Here is a 13,545-nt window from a genome sequence, read left to right as displayed (position 1 = left end):
GATTTTAAGTTTTGTTTTAGCAGAAGTGCATACATAATTCTGTCTGTTTTGTTATCTTTGGTTTACTGAAAAACTGTTTTGTTATCTTTGGTTTACTGAAAAACTGTCAAACAAAGCCAATAATTCAGAAGATAAGTTGATAATGGTTTTATGAAGCAGACAGTAGAATATAAATTTAAATAATAATAATAATAATAATACATGGAACATTCTTGTCTCCTTTCTCTTTGGGATTTGACTTCCAGAAATTAGAATCAAGCTCTGTCCAGTATTTGGAAACCTAGAACTATGGTGGGTAGAGTTTATTTACAGGAGTTGTACCACAGGTAGCTGACTTGAGTTGCCCAGATGCTTGGAGCCAGTCTAGAATCTCTGATTTTCAGGGCCGAACTAAAAGTCACATTATTTGTGTTTTTAGCCCTTGAGTGTTTGGGGTTTAAAATATATAAATACAAGTGTCCCCATCCAGACACTGTGGTGGGGACGGTGTGGTGGGGAAGGGAGACTTCAACTTTTTGCTCCTGCCATGGTTCCAGTAGGAATCAAGGGGTCTGGGCCTGCCATCTCCAGTGGGAGGAGAGACTGCAAGTAGTGTTCATGCCCCACACACGCTTACTAAACCATCACCAAACTAGCCGCTAAAGGATTAAAAGATGCTGATAAAATTGGTTCTATTTGGGGCCTTGGTACTTGATGTGTCTGCAAGACACCTACTCCCAATGTTGGGAGAAGGGGATACTGTCCGTAACTCTTTCCCCCGTAACATAGTTCCAATTGAGCACAGTGGGACTCAGTTGTGGGTGAATGCACAAAACTAATATTTTTGACTTTCACCTTAAAGCGGCTATAACAGATTGATTTAGCTGAATAAGTGCTTGTAGTGTTTTGGTATCTGGGCCTGTCTTCCAATGAAATAAATATTGCTTTCTTTTAAGAGTTAGGAATAAGACAAACGTGTTTTGAAGACTTGAAGATGTTAGAACTTTAAAATGAATTGACAACTAAAAGAGAGAAAACAAAATAATATATTAACTAGTAAGACTAAAACTGCAATTATATGCACACTTTTCAGGGAATAAACTCCATTGATTACAGTGGGATGTATTATTTATCTAGCAAATTGATTGTATATGATATTTTATGGTGTCATAAGCAAAAAGCATGCATAATAAATGTGCATAGTTGATAAGGCTGTAGGTCTTGGAATTAGACCTGCCATGGATAAATTATTTTATAGGATTACATACCTAACAATCACTCTCAGAGTCATTCCACTGAAATTGATTTATGTGTGTCTCCTGTGAGAATGACCCAATTGGATACCACATACAGTGTATTCATATTATTATTATTTGGATAACTTGAAGTGACTTTTTACCTCCTACTAAAACCCATATAAGGCCTGGTTCTTAATGGAAACTTGTAAGGAATGAAGGTCATGCATGTATTTATTTTGGCACATCAGTTAACAGGCTGTAGATTGCTTCTACGCAAGCTCTCTGAAGCCTCGCTCAAGTGATCCTGGATTTCATCTTTGGCATGTTGATTTCTGCGCCAGGGTCTGATCCAGGTGAGCAAGCCACTAAAATGTAGACGTAATGCAACTGAATGCACTTCACCTCGGGCAGCTGCGTTTTGAAGAGCTTAATTGCTGCCACAATTCACTGGGAATGTCAGGGGAATTATGAAGTAGGAATGTATGGCAGGGAACCTTTTTTTTTTGCCAGAATTTTGGTAAATTATTGTGTATTGTGAGCCACTGTGGGCACAGTTTCTTGTGGAAAGCGGCATATAATTAAACTGAAGCTTAATGTACTGTGTCCATGAAGACAGTAAAACTGCTGCTTCCTTGTAACTTCTTGCTGGCCTAGTATTTTGTCATATTTAATGAGCCATAGTTAGGAGGAGGTGAATATAATTTACAGTACATCACATTCTTAGGCTTATAGGTTTATGGATAGCTGGGCAGGGATGACTGCGCTGATAAGTCACGAACACTCTGTAACGGGGATTAGTCCTATAGGGGATTGGCTATGCATTTAGATAAGGCAAATATAAATCTATATACAGTGGTACCTCGGGTTAAGTACTTAATTCGTTCCGGAGGTCCGTTCTTAACCTGAAACTGTTCTTAACCTGAGGTACCACTTTAGCTAATGGGGCCTCCTGCCGCCGCCGCTCGATTTCTGTTCTCATCCTGAAGCAAAGTTCTTAACCCGAGGTACTATTTCTGGGTTAGCGGAGTCTGTAACCTGAAGTGTCTGTAGCCTGAAGCGTTTGTAACCTGAGGTACCACTGTAAAGGTTTTAGGAAACAACTATATGAATCACATCAGGATTGTCTATAGTGTAAGAGCTTAATCCCTTGTTTTTAGCCCTGTTTTACAGCAGGGCTCTGTCTGCTTGGCTCCTATCTCAGGCTTTTGATTCTGCACCCACTATGGAAACTTTTCAAATTGTGGAAAAACACAGATCTGCCTCATCTTTATCAGCTCTTTCTTCTCAGTGGAACATAGGAAGCAGCCTTATACAGTACACAGTCAGACGGGCCGTGCATCTAGTTCCACATTGTCTACTCTGATTGACAGTGGCTTTTTAGGGTTTCTGGCAGGCAGGCATCTCTCCCAACCTTACCTGAAGATACCAGGGATTGAACCTGGGACCTTCTGCAGGCAAAACAGAAATGCTCTACTACTGAGCCACTGCCCTTTCTCATGCTTGGAATTTTGCACAAATGAGATCACTTCTCAGTTTTAAAAATATACAAAAAATGTACTCTTGTGAAGCTGACCATTTGAGATATGTGCGTAACTGCAGCTTGTTCTCTGGTGTTATAAAGAAGATACCGTAATTTTTGCTCTATAAGACTCACCCTTTCCCTCCTAAAAGGTAAGGGGAAATGTGTGTGCGTCTTATGGAGCGAATGCAGGCTGCGCAGCTATCCCAGAAGCCAGAACAGCAAGAGGGATTGTTGCTTTCACTGTGCAGCGATCCCTCTTGCTGTTCTGGCTTCTGAGATTCAGAATATTTTTTTTGTTTTCCTCCTCCAAAAATTTATAGAGCGAAAAATACGGTACTTAAATGTGTCTCAGATTACACTAAACAACTTTCTTCATTTGGTTTGCATTGTGAATGTCCGATTTCTGTTGAAGATGGCGGTGTGTAGAGCAAAGAGTTATGCTGGAGCTTGGTGAATCAGTATTGTGCATGCTCAGGTGCTGTGTGTCTGTGAAAATAACAGCCTAGGGATGTAAGATCTAATCTGACTTGCTCAGTAAAACTTCCAGCATAGCGTGCAGGGTGCAGAAGGACTGGTTAGAGAATAGGGATGCAATTTTACAGTGTGAAAAACTCTACACCATTTTAACTGGCGGTGTGGGTTTTCCAGAAAAAAAATGTTATGGTAATTTTGCATAGGAACCCTTTCACAGGAAAAAAATTCTGATACTCTTGTTTATTTTACTTGTATTTAGTGAAGAGTGCTAAAAACCTTGAACCTGCCAAGCTTTCCTAATAGTGTCTTTGCATTTGGCATCCATTCATGGTTAAAGCTGAACTTATTAATGGAAAATTTTCTGCAGAAAAAATAAGCACTGGAAAACTCCACATCTTGGAAAACCTTCCGCCCACATCATTAAATTTCACGTAGAAATAATTCACATCTTTCAAAGATATACCCATTCAGTTGAATTAGGCTTACTTTCATATCTTTCAGGTCTTTTTAAGATTAGCGTGTGCTAATTTTATTTTGGGTATGCATGCTGATTTAGAAAGTATGGCTATACATAAATAAAATGTTATGGGCAAGATGATAATGGGAGTGGGATGGGGCTTATTGTTTTTTGAAATTTTTATTATGATGTATTTTGTGTTCTCATTTTGTATTATAATTTTGTGAACCATCCTGTGATTTTTGGATGAAGGGTAGTATACATATTTAATTCATCATCATCCCCATCACATATATTTTGCTTGGCTATTTCAGGTCAAAACTTGAATTGCCTTGATCTTAAGTAATCCAACCTGTTGCTGGATGGCGGAAGAGGCCAGAGAGCATATCTGCACCATTTGTCTTGCTCTGAAAAGCATCATCATGACTCCCTAGGAGGGAGGATCAGTCCCAGCCCTTTTATTGATTCTTCAGCCTCCGGTCCTTTTGTCCTTGCATTGGTTCCAGGGCTTACTGACTATAGGAGGTGCTCCAGGTGGGGCAGCCCTTTGAAACATTCCACATATTTCAGCTGGTGCAGAATGCTCCAGCCTGCCTCCTGGGTGTGGGGAGATGGGGTCATATTCAGCCACACACAGTGGCAGGCAGCTGTTCTGCTTCTACCTGTTCGCCAGGTCCAGTTGCCACCCTGGGCTCCTTTGGGACGAAGGGCAGGATATAAACTTAGAATGCTATTCAGCTAAGTTTTACTCAGACCCATTGAAATTAATGGGCCTAACTTAGTCGTGTCCATTTAACTGAGTCTACTCTGGTTAACTTCTGCCAACCTAGCAGTTCGAAAGCACGTCAAAGTGCAAGTAGATAAATAGGTACCGCTCCAGCGGGAAGGTAAACAGCGTTTCCGTGCACTGCTCTGGTTCGCCAGAAGCAGCTTAGTCCTGCTGGCCACATGACCCGGAAGCTGTATGCCGGCTCCCTTGGCCAATAAAGCAAGATGAGTGCCACAACCCCAGAGTTGGTCACGACTGGACCTAATGGTCAGGGGTCCCTATACCTTTACCATTACTCTGATTAAAGCTTTGCTGAATACCTTGCTTAATAAATTGAAAAAGATAGTAGGAGAGGTGGTGTTGGTCTTTAATTTTCTTTGCATTCTGGTGCTCGCCTCCTCCTCTCTTCTTTCCAGAGGAGAGATGACAGTAAATCATCAAGTTGGTTCTTGGAAAAGCAGAAGAAACCTGTTCCTTTGGCTTTCGAAAGCTTGCGCTGGTGCTGTTCCTTTGCATGCCTAGAGGATATTGCATTGTGTGTGTGCCTCTTTTACCGTTTTATATTTATCAGAGTTTAATTGTTGTAGTCTTGTGTCTGACAAATCAGGAGAGGTGAGCTATGAAGGGTTGTATCAAACAACCTTGTTCAGTTGACAGGTTTCTGTCATCGGAATGGGGAAGGAAATAATTTTCAGCAATTCCCCTCCTCCCCTTCCTAAAATTGTCTGGAGGGTTCCGGAATGCAGGGCGGGGGGGGGGGGGGCAGCAGCGATATTGCTTCCCTCCCTGGAAGACTTAGTGCTGGGCAGAATTGCTGGATGCAACCCAAATCGATAAAATAAAAAGCATGCTTATCATTTGTACCTGGGGGGGAAAAGCAGGTAGCTTCTAGCTTCTAGTGAGCACTATGGGAAAATGTATGTAGTATGTTGTCTTTTTCATCTCCTAAGCTGGTGGGGTGGGGTGTTTGAAGAATTTGCTAAGAGTTCCACTTTCTGATATGGTAGCCGTAGGAAGAAAGTGACCACTCTACACATTTTCAAGAGCCTTTCATTACCCAGCCTTCCCTCTCCTTGTCATGACCTATCATTACAGTGGTACCTCGGGTTAAGTACTTAATTCGTTCCAAATGTCTGTTCTTAACCTGAAACTGTTCTTAACCTGAAGCACCACTTTAGCTAATGGGGCCTCCTGCTACTGCCACGTTGTCGGAGCACGATTTCTGTTCTCATCCTGAAGCAAAGTTCTTAACCCGAGGTACTATTTCTGGGTTAGCGGAGTCTGTAACCTGAAGCGTATGTAACCTGAAGCATATGTAACCCGAGGTACCACTGTACAGAGTTGCAAGTTGAGATGCAAAGAGTGGGTGGGGCAGGGGAGAATATTCAAAATGCAGCAATAAGACAGCTCTGAATGTAATGGAATATTGTGCTTGAAGAGCAAGCATTTTATATTGCAATAAATAAATAAATAAATAAATAAATAAATAAATAAATAAATAAATGAAAAGCAATAAATAAATATTTTTAAAATGCGCTCTTTTTGCAGAAAGACAACTTTGTGACATCAGTTGCAAATGGGTTTTGCGCCCACTTAGAATTTTCTGTTTCTTCAACAAAAAGTAGCGGTCAAATTAAGCAAACTTCAAATTGTCCTTAGCTAAACTCTTTACTAACCCTGCTAGCAGATCCAGTCAAGGTTTGAAAAACAGTGCTAGTACAAGGAAGTTATACAGCTCACCTCCCGATGCATAGCCATGCATGAGTCTAGCCCTTCATCTCCCTGCAAAAGAAAATGCAAAATGGCATTTATTAATAAATGCTTACCTTCCATCGAGTGTTATTTAGAGATATAAATCTACAGGGTGGGATTCACCTATCAAATCCCATCAGCAAAAACCCTGTGCAAGGACATAAGCTTGTGCAATGGTGCTGTCCCTGCCCTCCTCCCCCCATGTGCCCCCAAAACAGCAGGAGGGGGTTGGGAGAAGCCCCCAAACAGTGCATGGGGGCTGGTGGAGAGGGGGGTCATTCTGTCTGGCAAGCTCCAATGCCTGCACAAACAGAACATTCGTCATAACATGAATTCCACTCACAGTTTCTACCTCCTTTTCATTTTATTACTCATTCTATGATATTTAATTTATTTTTCCTATCCTCCTGTTTTACAAATAGAGTTCAGAGCAAAAATTAGACCCGGCGTTGTTTGTAGAAGAGATAGTTGGGGATGCAAGATTTTGTTTTTCCAGGCCACAGTGGTGAAAGGAGCATTAATTCCTAGAAAATAGAGTTCAACCAAGGTTAATTTCCCACAGTCCATGAATCATCCCTCTGCTTTGTTCATTATTTGCAGTCGCTCACATCTTACCCTTTCGGCAAGATTCAATTCCCCACCCCATTCGTGCAGAAAGAAGTATAATAATAGTGGCACTACGTCTCTGCCTAACCAATTCCGAGGCCCTCTAATTGGTGGGGAGAGCAGCTGGCGCTGGGCCTAAGCAACATCCTGGTCCATTTTCAGCAGCTTCTGCCCCTTTTGTCTTGCTGATGGAGTGGAGTGGGATGAAGCTACAGCCCTGGAGAACAGCCACCCGCAGCAGATGCGCAAAGCAGGAGCTGCTCAGGAGTGGGCAATCAGGGAGTGTGGTAGCAGGGATGGCTTTGCTGCTGTTCTATATTCATTGCCGTGGAGCCAGCTGCATTTGTTATTGATTGATTTATTCTAAAAATAATAAAATTCCACTCCTTCATGATGCAGCTGTAGAATGGCAGAATGCCTACAACCCTGATCAGAGCCAAGTCATTGGCTTGAAGCCCTGCAAAAGCTGGCCGCCAGGTGCCAGTGGCATAGAGCATCTGTCGATAAATGAATGGGAACTGATAGAAATAGTTTTGAATCAGGGGAACTTGGGTTATAAAGCAGGCAGTAGTGGGTGAGGACTAAAGTGAAGTGGGTGAGGACTAAAGCAGTCAGTGCATCTGCTCCACCACCCACCAAACGCTCAAGTGTTCCAGAATATGGGTGTGTAATCTGGATGTTGGTAATAATAATAATAATAGTAGTAGTAATAATTATTATTATTTATTATTTATACCCCCCCACTCTGGGCGACTTCCAACAAAACACTAAAATATAATAACCTATTAAACATTAAAAGCTTCCCTAAACAGGGCTGCCTTTAGATGTCTTCTAAAAGTTTGGTAGTTATTTTTCTCTTTGACATCTGGTGGGAGGGCGTTCCACAGGGCGGGCGCCACTACCGAGAAGGCCCTCTGCCTGGTTCCCTGTAACTTGGCTTCTCGCAGCGAGGGAACTGCCAGAAGGCCCTCGGCGCTGGACCTCAGTGTCCGGGCAGAACGATGGCGGTGGAGACGCTCCTTCACGTATACTGGACTGAGGCCACTTAGGGCTTTAAAGGTCAGCACCAACACTTTGAACACTTTGGTTCTTAATATATATACTAAGTACAGTACAGCCATCTTCTCAGGAAAACTCTTCACAAAGTTCAAGAGGTCAAGACACAAAGACTTTAACAACTAATCCACACCTAATGACCCACCTAAGTGGTACTCAGGATATCACTCAAGAAATCACTCAAGATATCTCTCAAGTAATTAAGGAACAAAAGAAGAAAAGGCACACTAGCCTGGGAACTTCCTCTCTGCCCAGAACATTGGAGGCTATACACCACACCCCCTCTACAGTATTTATAGGAACTCAAACACTGAGATCCTGCTCTGTTCCAGTAACAAGAAGCCGAAAGCACCAGCCTGAAGATGACGAGTGAGACCTCGTCGAAACGTCGCCTAGACACCCCAACTTTTACACGGGAAGACACCCGAGGACACCAAAACCTGCATATATATATATATATATATATTGCATTCTATGAAACTCTTTAACTAGTGGCAGGTTGTTATTACAGTGTGTATTTTTGTCTTTATATTGTAAACCGCTTTGATATCTTCAGATGAAGAATAATTAAAAAACAGACACGAAGAACCGTTTGTTGATATTCATTTCCATGGTGCTGCATAGTTGCTTTGGTTTCAACAGGAAATGAAACTTTTTTGAAAGTTTCCCTCTGTGACTCTCAGGACTTTCTTCTATTGAACTGCTTGCAATGCTAGATCTGGAGACTGAATAACATTAAAACTGCACCATGGGTGTTTTCCTCATTCTGAAATAAATATTATTCAGGCCTCACAAGCTGATTGGTGCCTTGCAGTTGCTGGACCTAGAAGCTGGCTGACCTCTTTGTGGTAAATGTCACCGTTGCTCACTCACCCTTGAGACTTCAGATTCCATTGCCTTTTTTAAACCCCTGCTGAGGAGCCCTGTTTACCCTGCTCACCGTGGAGAATGGCTTCAGAGACATGCATATTGTTGAGCAACTCTATGTTATCAAAAGTAGTTTGGTTTTATTATGTAGTACAAATTGCACTTAAGATCATTCCGTGCTGTCAGCCAGCCAGCTCCAAGTTCTGGCTGAAGCATGAAAGCAATAACTAGCAAAGGGTGCTGTGATTACATATCCACTTCAGAGAGTCTGGCAGAACAAATCTTTGCATATGTGCAAGGCTCCCACAAATCACCTTGGAATTTCCCCCTAATCTCAGAACAGGTTTTGTCTTGTTCTTAGCATTTAGTGAATATGACTGGAATGAGTTGCTGGTGCTTCATACGTGTGCCCTGGGGACACCTGAATGGGAGATAGACATTGAGAAGGTGGGGGAACGGGAATCGGTTAAATGAATTATTATTATTATTATTATTATTATTATTATTATTATATCACACATTTTCTCCAAAGAGCTCAAGTTGCATACACACTTTCCCCCCCTCTTCTTTTTATTTCACAACAACCCTGTAAGGTAGGTTAAGCTGTAGGACAGTAACTGGCTGAAAGTCACCCAGTGGCCTTCATTCTCAAGTAGAGATTGAATCCTGGTCTCCCAGGTCTACTCCAGCACTCTAATCACTACTCTACACTGGCTCTTCCTCTAGTTTTTCTTCTTCTCAGGTAAACTTGAATATATTTTTATGGTGCATAACACACCTACACACTATAGCTGACATACTAACCTGTCGCAACACACAGTTTGGAAAGCTCTGAACGAGATCGTCATCCTACACATAACACAGGCTAGGATGGCAATCTTCTCAGTGGCGTCTGGAGATGCCAGGCATTTGGATCATGTAGTAATTGTTGGGGGCAGGTTGCTACAGATACTATCACTGCTGCTTATTGTATTTTATTTGATTCTCTGTTTTTAATGATATTTTATTGACAAGTGGCTGTTTTGTTGCCTTGTGTTCCATACTGACTAACTGGGCAACGTACCTACTTATGCTACATGTTCTCTGGCTTGAAAATGTTTCTTGGCACAATTTACATAAGTCTATTTGTTTTGTTTTGAAGGGAGTAGATCCTGCATGCTATGAACTGTATGATCTGTTAATGCCCTTGACCCCTTATATCCTAGTGTTCGGACTTTGCAGTCAGCCATGAGGTTTATTAAGATGCTATCTACTGACATCAGCTTGGTTTGGGGTACTTGGGCCACATTTACTCACTTCTCTAGAGGGGTAAAGACATAATCAGATGAAGAACAGCCAGGGTTGATTCACCAAACCTCCCTGTCCACAGCAGCAGAGATTCTGCACATACACACACACCCAGGGCTCATGTTGGTGTATACAGTAACCATGTCAGGCTGTGTCAAGGCAGCAGGGAACGTGCTCTGTACTTGGCTTGGCTTTGGTGTGCTACTGCAGATTCAGACGTAACAATTGTGGCTTTTATGTGCTGAAAGGGCTGTGAGACTTAGTCCTCAGATATAACCCAAACATACATGATTTCATGCAGCATAAATGCTGTCCAGTTCTGAGTTTTGTGTTTGTAAAACATAACCCTATTGTGTGTTTCATTTGCAGAATCCGAAAACGAAAGAGCAAATTGAAAACTTGCTACGAAATGGGAAGAATAAGGAGCTGCGGGACCGTCTATGCCATCGGCTTACCTTTGGAACTGCCGGGCTCCGCTCTGCCATGGGGGCCGGCTTTTGCTACATCAATGATCTTACTGTGATCCAGTCAACACAGGTGAGTTCCAGGCAACATGGTGCAGGCAGGAAATCTATATGCTACTGTCTGTCCCTCTTCTTGCAAATACAAATATTTGTATTTTACAAACACAAACATTTCACTTTCCAGTCCTGAGCCCTTCTGGTGTGTAGTAGTTGCCCCAAAGAGTATGGACGCCGTGGAGTCAATTAGTAGAGGAAATCAAAAATTACTGTTATTTATGAAGTGTCACCTGTGTGCACAAGAGGGCAGATCTCTGCCCCGAGGAGCTTGCAATCTAATACAGCACAACGGAAACAACAGTGCGGGGAGTGGAGGCATGTGGAGCCCCATGTACAGCTGTTTCAGTGGTACTGGCACATGCTAAGGTATAGTTGCTGAATGAGTTACAGTAGGGCAAGGAAATAGCAGGTTATAACGAAACCTTCGTGGTAAAGGTGGGCCTGGAGGGATAGCAAGGAAGAGAGATGGCATCATATTGGTGTTCTGGGAAAGAGTTCTGAGCAAACAGGGTAGCAAGGGAGAAAGGGCAGAGTCTTTGAGGGAGCAGACCTCTGGACAATGGAGGGTGAACAAAAGCTTTGTCCAATTGAGTCTGCACAGAGAATTCAGGGGAACAAAATTGCCTGTCTGTTTAGAGCAGTTAGCTAAGGCCAGTCTCTAGCTCGCAACTTAATCTACCTCACAGGGTTATTGTGCAGTTAAAAAGACCAGGTGGAGCAGTCAAATGCCTCCCTGAACTGCCGCCTTACGGTTTTAAAACATTTTTATTCATTACATTTTAAAAAATCTTCAGTGTCTGTGGATGAATGTGCTTCAGGTTGAGCACTTTTGGGTTGCACTCCGCGGCAACCGGGAAGTAACAGAGTGCGTTACTTCTGGGTTTTGCTGCTCACGCAGGCGCAGACGCTCAAAATGACGTCACACGCATGCGCAGAAGCAGCGAAAAATGACATGCGCAGACGCGCTGTTGCATCTTACGTTCCATTCAGGAAGCAAACGGGGCTCCAGATCCCGTTCGCATCCTGAGATATCACTGTATATTCAGAGGAAACAAAGAGTGGCATCATTGCTGCCTCACTAAGCAGGAACTCAGTTGTGCAAAGTTGTGCCCAAAGAGCTGAACCACACATCAGTGTGGCTTCTCTTTTGGGGGTTTATGTTGGCTTTGCTGAAATTTCAGGAGCTCCAAAAGAGAGCTGTTTCACACAAAAGTCAACTACCTTGCCATATAAATTTGAGCTTCCCGTGTGCGTATGGTCGATGTAATTCCCTTTGTGAACATGAGCGGCTGACAAGCTGAAAGCCTTCAACTATAAATGATTACCGAATTAATATGTGCATATGAGGAGTACCAAAGCACTTTTACTACAGGGCAGGCTTTAAGGAACTAAACGTGCTCATGGGCCTTGCTCAACTGCTGAGGAAGCAAACACAGCTTTGTACTTTCTGACCTTTCTGTTTTGTTCACTTTGAAAGTGTTCATGCTGTGACAGCCTGAAGAGCACGTGCCGGCTTTTGGTCTACTGGAAGCACGAGGAACTTTGGATTGGCTGCTAAGTAATAATAAGCATTCTTGGCAGAAGACTTCAGTTCAGATACCAGGAAGTCTCTGCGAACACTGTTGTGCTAGCTTTGCAGGTTATCTCCCTTACTGGTGGTTATTTTCTTCGGTAATGATTTTTTGTTGCATAAGACAGCATTCTTTGACAAGTGGGTTAAGGCAGGTTTTCCCCTGAACTTCAGGAGTTCTTGAAAATCCTTGTTTGTCTTCTTCAAGTCCTTTGTTTCAGGTTTATATTTGCATTTTGGTGAAGGCTAAGACTGGGAAATCATTTTGGGAGGCTGCCAGCTACATTACTGGTTTTGACTAAACATTTGCATTTTGCATTGACTAGAAAATAAATAAGTACAGGGCTGGTCCAGCTTTGCCATGCCAAATACAGTGGTACTTTGGGTTACATACACTGCAGGTTATAGACTTCGCTAACCCAGAAATAGTACCTCGGGTTAAGAACTTTGCTTCAGGATGAGAACAGAAATCGTGCTCTGGTGGCGTGGCAGCAGCAGCAGCAGCAGGAGGAGGCCCCATTAGCTAAAGTGGTGCTTCAGGTTAAGAACAGTTTCAGGTTAAGAACGGACCTCCGGAACGAATTACCGTATTTTTCGCTGTATAGGATGCACTTTCCCCCCTCCAAAAATCAAGGGGAAATGTGTGTGTGTCCTATGGAGCGAATGCAGGCTCCTTGGCTTCAGCAATAGCAACGCGAAGCCTCCAAAGCGCAGAGGGAGCGCTCCCTCCACGCTCCGGAGGCTTCGCGTTGCTTTTGCTGAAGCCTGGAGAGCGAGAGGGGTTGGTGCGCACCGACCCCTCTTGCTCTCCAGGCTTCAGGGATAGCTGCCTGAAGCCTTCGGAGCGCAGCGCAAGTTCCTGATGCTCTCCGGAGGCTTCAGGTTCCTTTTGCTGAAGCTAGGAGAGTCTTGCTCTCCCGGCTTCAGCAGAGAGGGAGAGCTGCGCAGCACCCCTTCAGCCAAGCGGGAGGAGAAATTTTTTTTTTCTTGTTCTCCCACTCTAAAACAAGGTGCGTCCTATGGTCCAGTGTGTCCTATAGAGCGAAAAATACGGTAAGTACTTAACCCGAGGTACCACTGTACAGGTATACCTTAGATTATTGAATAGAACTATTTGATATATGTTGTTTATTTTAAAGTTATGTTTTTATTATTTTAATTTTTTGTATTGGATTAGAGTGTTATAAAACCATCTTTGTTGTCTATTTTGTTGTTTCTTCAGCTTGTAAACTGACTCGCATATAGTAATGTAGTAATGTAGAAACGCGGTATACAACTAAAAGTGAAATGAAATTAAATATTTAGATTGGGAAGATTATTCCCCTTAGGACAGACTGGTTAACGGCCTTGGGTTGCATATGCCCTCCTGTATCGTATCCTGGCTGGCTTGCTAATACCATTTGGAACTATTTGCTAATCAAGCGCTTAGTGTGGTGCAGCTGCTCTC

The 13,545-nt window shown here is 42.8% G+C and overlaps 1 protein-coding gene across 1 annotated transcript in view; it reads left to right on the top strand.

Annotated features, from left to right (window-relative positions):
• Nucleotides 1–13,545, top strand: part of PGM2L1 (phosphoglucomutase 2 like 1) — a 37,092-nt gene that overhangs the window by 3,413 nt on the left and 20,134 nt on the right. The window contains exon 2 of the mRNA XM_081860426.1: nucleotides 10,377–10,544. Within this exon, the coding sequence (XP_081716552.1) occupies nucleotides 10,377–10,544 (168 nt within the window). The remainder of the gene's footprint in view (nucleotides 1–10,376; nucleotides 10,545–13,545) is intronic.

Source organism: Podarcis erhardii (assembly GCF_964252035.2).
Source record: "Podarcis erhardii genome assembly, chromosome: 4".
NCBI lineage: Eukaryota > Metazoa > Chordata > Lepidosauria > Squamata > Lacertidae > Podarcis > Podarcis erhardii.
The sequence above is the reverse complement of the archived record's forward strand: the minus strand, read 5'-3'. Positions and strand labels throughout refer to the sequence as shown.